General features: G+C 36.9%; 1 protein-coding gene across 1 annotated transcript in view; it reads right to left on the reverse strand.

Annotated features, from left to right (window-relative positions):
- Positions 1-1,959: 1,959 nt before the first annotated feature.
- Positions 1,960-6,129, reverse strand: part of LOC107751025 (trimeric intracellular cation channel type A) — a 9,196-nt gene continuing 5,026 nt past the window's right edge. The window contains exons 3-6 of the mRNA XM_016566597.1: positions 4,920-5,104; positions 4,705-4,792; positions 4,123-4,240; positions 1,960-2,180 (exon numbers count right to left, since the gene is read on the reverse strand). Of these exons, the coding sequence (XP_016422083.1) occupies positions 1,965-2,180; positions 4,123-4,240; positions 4,705-4,792; positions 4,920-5,104 (607 nt within the window). The 3' untranslated portion in view covers positions 1,960-1,964. The remainder of the gene's footprint in view (positions 2,181-4,122; positions 4,241-4,704; positions 4,793-4,919; positions 5,105-6,129) is intronic.

A 6,129-nucleotide genomic window follows, 5' to 3' on the forward strand; every position in this document is an offset into this window, starting at 1 on the left:
GTTCATAACTGTTCTTCTGCTAAGTTAACAGACCACCAAATCTGACCTGACAGCTCCACATAAGGTAAAATAAATGAACACAGTTTGATCATATTATATTTGTATGTAGTTGCTCAGTAATTCAATTGCATTCATTTTGAACATTTTTGTAGCTATAAGTGTAGCTTTAACATTTTAAAATGTGTATTCATGTTTAAAAATGTCTTAAAATTCAGTAGCCTCAAGAATGGAGTACGTACGATAGCCTACTTTTTTTTTATCGATTCTGAAGCTTGGAGATTAAGAAAAATTGAAAGATAATGAAAATGTCGTGTTCCAAGGTAAACAAAATAAAACTAAATGATAAAGTAATTCATAAATTACTTTCATTTCAGCATTTCATTCTCTGAAATGAGTTCAATCCACCACATTGTGATAAGTGATAAAAGTAGAGATCCAAAATGTTCATTGCAGTGCTACATCAGTATTGGGGATTTTGGTATGTGTCTTTGAATGATCTGTCATACATGCCTTCCTGCTCAGATGCCTCCTAATCTGCATAACAGACAGTAAATAAGGACATTTTATTAGAATATTTAAATGCCCTGAATCAACAACATAACATTGTCACTGCTCTGCTCGCTGAGTAACTTTTATAGCTTGAATAAAGATTAATTTATATTCAATTAGTTTATGCGTATACAATTTATAGTTTATGTAAATATTGCTTTAAGTTCACTTAAATTAAAAGTTGTTGTTATATTTTTCAAAGCCTATTAAATGTTATACTGTAATGTTGAATGGCTATAATCAATAGCAAAAATTTAGGGGGAAATGCATTTAATAGAGACATCAGTAGCAGTATTGGCATTAGTATCAATGATACTGGCCTTCATTAATAATATAGGCTACTCAGTAAAAAGATGCCAATAAACACAGATTTAAAATCTTTGTCGCTTCTACATTAATAATACGGAGATTCAATGTGAAATTATGACAATAAAAATATATTGTATTTATAGGTTTATTATATAAATATTATATAAATTAATTTATTATATTAATATAATTAATCGCAATTAATTATCGGAAAAATGTGCGATTAATTAGTTATTTTTTTTAATCGATTGATAGCACTAATTTAAAACTGACACTGGTCACATTGTTTTCTATTTAATCATTTATTTTCAATTTATTCAGTTTCCACAACATTCACAAATGGGTTTAAAACAGTTCTGTTGTGGCCGTGACCAAAAATACTCTCTTAGAGAAGCGATGGCTACCTTGATGGTAGGTTGACTTTATTAACCTATCATTTAAAACCAGTTTGAGGACATGGAAAAGAAAATCTTTTTAACTTTGCCCATTAAATTTCATAAAAGTTTGCTATTTTTTTTCTACACGTTTTCACTGCAGAGATTCATAACGTCATTCAAATAAACCATTAAAACCATGAATTTAAGTCAGTGAGTGAAATCATTGTTGTATAGTATTCAAAATGCATAAACATTTGGAAGAATTTGAAACAACTGCTTTTGGCTGAAAAATGATTTAATTTATTTTTTGAAAATATGTTTTTTTTTTCTATGCCACTGTATAAAAGCAGCAGTGTTCTGTGGAAGTGGGGTCAACCAGCGGTGGACGACGGGGCTCATCAAGTAATCTGGATGGACGCTTCAATGAGCTCAAACGGAAAGCGGCAGGTTCTCATCACATTGGCTTTCATTCATTCATCTGTTCATGACAAACTGCACATCATCCAATGCATGGGGCTTGAATGATGGAAAACATTACGAAAAATAAAAACTGATGTTGGTAAAGAGGGGGGAAGCTATTTACAGAGTCCCTATGTGGCATGTCTGTCATTAAAAGCACCACTGAAAGAGAAACTTGCATTGGTTTAACATCAGATTCCCTCCTTTCTCAAGCAGAGCCGGGCCGCTCTGTCATATCACAGGCTGGATTGATGATTTTGAGATGTAACTCTACTCTGCTTTCTTGGACTTCCTCTTGCGGGTAACTTCACTCAGTTCCTCCTTGGTTTTGGCGGGCGAGAGGGGCGCAGAGGCAGCGGCTGGTGCGGAGTGGTGGTGATCATGGGCATCTTCAATACCAAGGGGCGAACCGAATAGCAGGTGGCACAGCCAGGACTCGATGAGGGCGAAGGGTGATCCGTGAGAGTGACGGGCCGTCATAAACACCTGTATAAGGAATAGTAAATGTTCTTGAATAATGAAGTTGGAAATGTCTCAGCTATTACCTTTTCTGAATAGTTAAGTGATGATTGCCTGTGCAAAAAGTCAAAGCCATAATGGGTATTGGGAATGGTTGCCAGGGCATTGCTATTCAGTTGCTAATGACCAAAGTATACTTTACACGTACGTTAGGGTATGATTATGGTCTGAGAGAGGTAGATTTCATCATCAGCATAGTACGCACATAATACAATGTACACAGAGTTTACACATGCACCTTGAGTTATTTTTGCACTAGTTTGTCCACAAGGTGGCAGCACTTCCAAGGCTCATTGTTTCAGAGTCAAACAATAAACCGATGAGATGGAATAACAACAAAGTACTGCAAATGACAAAAACAATCCTGGAAGACCTTCGAGATTTTACTATGGGGTTTTCAATTTATATTGAAAAATATTCCATTTTTATTTTCAATCTTTTTATATACACAATATGGACAAAAGTATTTGGACCTTGGACCATTACTAAATTCATTCTAAATACATAGACATCAATATGGAGTTGGTGCACCCTTTGCAGCTCCAACAGCTTCTAATTTTCTGGGTAGGCTTTCTACAAGATTTTAGAGTGTTTCTGTGGGAATTTCTGCCCATTTATCCAGCAGAGCTAAAATAGCATTGTCCAAAATGTCTTGGTATGATGAAGTATTAAGATTTCCCTTCGCTGGAAGTAAGGGGCCGAGCCCAATCCCTGAAAAACAGCCCCACACCATTATCCCTCCTCCACCAAACTTTACAGTTGGCACAATGCATTAATGTAGGTAAGGTTTTCCTGGTATCTGCCAAACCCAGACTCGGTCATCAGACAGAAGAAGTGTGATTCGTCACACCAAAGAACGGGTTTCCACTGCTCCAGAGTCCATTGTCGGCATGCTTTACATCCGTCATCCGACGCTTGGCATTGTACTGTGAGGCTTGCATGCAGCTGCTCGGCCATGGAAACTCATTCCATTTCATTTACCCAAAAATGTGTTTATCTGCTTACCCCCAGGGCATCCAAGATGTAGGTGAAGCAAAGGTTTGAGTTAAAAAATCTTCGTTTGTGTTCTACTGAAGAAACAAAGTCACCTACATCTTGGATGCCCTGGGGGTAAGCAGATAAACATCAAATTTTCATTTTTGGGTGAACTATCCCTTTAAGTTCCTGCTACACAGTTTTTGTGCTGATATTAATGCCAGTAAAAGTTTGAGACTCTTCAGCACTCGGTGACCCACTTTGTGACTTTTTTTTGCTGTTGTTCCTAAATGCTTCCACTTTCCAAAAACACCACTTACAGTTGACCGTGAAATGTCTAGCAGGGATAAAATTCCATGAACTGACTTATTGCAAAGGTGACATCCTTATCACTGTACCACACTCAAATTCACTGAATACTTTTTTTTTTTTTTCACAAATGGAAATGCAGACTGCATAGCTAGGTGCTTCATTTTATACACCTGTGGCAATGATCTGAAACACCTGAATTCAGTAATTAAGAGGTGTGACTCAATAATTTTGTGCATATAGTGTTTTTGTTTGTTTTGTTTTGAGATTCTTTGAGATAAGACTACTATGTATCCTGGCAAACTTTCCCTCTGAAGGAGAGCTAATTTTGCAAAGCAGAGTTCACTTCACATTATCACATAACACAATATTACATATACATTTCAATAAGACAGATAAAATATATAAAATAGTGTTCCTAAATTTAAAATGAGCTGAATCCTAATTGTTGTGGACAGTTGTTGAGGGATCTTAACGCTTCATGGCACCTTGATTTTTTAACTTGTCTTAATTCCTTTTTTTAGAAGAAAATACTGAATTACAGTTGTGTTTTCTGATACACTATTCCTTAAATTTCAGCTTATTGAATGAGCTGAAAGAGCTCTTAAAAAAAGCATATTGTCACCTTGGTTGTGGCCATGAAGAGTGTGAAGAGGCAGATGAGCATGCTTTTAGACACAGGGAGCAAGTGAGCCTCCTGAAGGGTGAACAGAATGGCTCCATACAGACTGGCCTTGGTAGGGCTGAAAAATACAAGAATCACATTCTAAACATTTATACAAGTCATTCATCTAAAACATGAACAGCTCTTTCTCATAATTACAATGGCTTCAGAAGACTTTGAATGAAACGCACGAGTCACGGACTGCTTTTAAATGCTATTTTATTGTGTTTTTTGTCGTTGTTGGAATTTAAAGACAATTTTTCAAACTTTTTTTTTCAAAGTAATTTACAAAAAGGTAGATTGGCCCGAATCAGAAAAGTAAGACCGATTACCTCTTGGCTAACTGCTAGTTGGTCAAACTAGTTCTTAAAGGGATAGTTCACCCAAAAATGAAAATTTGATGTTTATCTGCTTACCCCCAGGGCATCCAAGATGTAGGTGAATTTGTTTCTCTTAACATAGAGGCTATGTTTATGCAACTGGCCCATTGTCTCTACAAAATGTCAGTGGAAAAGAGATGACTCTCCAAAAATTTCCACTCACAATGACATGTTGAGAACTTCATTGGTCTCTGGCTTCCAGACTCCTCGCAACAGCTGCTCAAAATTGGACATGAGAGCGACTCCTGACCCTGTGAGTATTAACAGAGACAATCAGCAGAGTGACACAGGTCTCCCGAGAAAGAGTTTTTAACGGGTCTTATAAAAGTGTTACATGACCCCTAAAAATAAATGCTTCTGGAGATATAAGATACTTACCCTTAACATAACCAGTAATGACCATGATCAGCCAGCCATGGTGATACGCATGGTGAGCGTGATGAACTCCTGCAGCAATTTTACGTGTGCGGACCACTTCTTTCATTGCCACGAGCACAAGTTTCACAGGCAGAAACGCCACACATTTGTAGAACAGGTTAAGAGGGCAGAAGAAAATCAGGTACCTGAAAAAAGAGAAGAAAAAACACTTTCTGATATAAAGACACAATAACAGATACTCACGCAAGAGCCCTGTTGTTTACAGGTTCACATATGATATTGGAAGAAGAGGATTTATTAAAGGTACCAGTAAACTAGGTAGTAAATAGGACTGGACGGTATGATGTTTATACTGTATGTTTATGTTTTTCGATATATTTTGATTAGTGCTGTCAAACGATTAATCGCAATTAATCGCATCCAAAATAAAAGTTTTTGTTTACATAATATATGTGTGTGTACTGTTAATATTTATAATGTATATATAAATACACAAACATCCATGTATATATTTTAAAAATATTTACATGTATATTTATATTCAAATATAATTTATATTATATATAAATATAAATATTTTATATATAAACAAAACATATTTTTCTTAAATATATACATGCATGTGTACAGCTGTAATGCTATTAGCTCTCGAGCAGGGCACACGATCGCTTGAGTGTTATATTCAAGAGTATCTAGACATTGCGTATTACTCTGATTTCCAGGATTGTGTGTTGATAGACTTTTTCTGTGAGGGCATTAATCAGCCAGTCACAGTTGATCGTCACTAGGCAAGTCAAGTCACAGTTGATCGGCACGAGGCAAGTCGAGTCAGAGTTGATCGGCACGAGGCAAGTCAAGTCACAATTGATCGTCATGAACCAAGTCAAGTCACAGTTTATTGTCATAAGTCAAGTCAAGTCACAGTTGATCGGCACGAGGCAAGTCAAGTCACAGTTGATCGGCACGAGGCAAGTCGAGTCACAGTTGATCGGCACGAGGCAAGTCAAGTCACAGTTGATCGGCACGAGGCAAGTCAAGTCACAGTTGATCGGCACGAGGCAAGTCAAGTCACAGTTGATCGGCACGAGTCAAGTCAAGTCACAGTTGATCGGCACGAGGCAAGTCTAGTCACAGTTGCTCTTCCTGAGTCGAGTCTAGTCACAGTTGATCGTCATGAGTCGAGTCTAGTCACAGTTTATTATCATGAGTC

The sequence above is a fragment of the Sinocyclocheilus rhinocerous genome, unplaced genomic scaffold, assembly GCF_001515625.1.
Source record: "Sinocyclocheilus rhinocerous isolate Xijiao unplaced genomic scaffold, SAMN03320098_v1.1 scaffold2647, whole genome shotgun sequence".
NCBI classification, from domain to species: Eukaryota; Metazoa; Chordata; class Actinopteri; order Cypriniformes; family Cyprinidae; genus Sinocyclocheilus; species Sinocyclocheilus rhinocerous.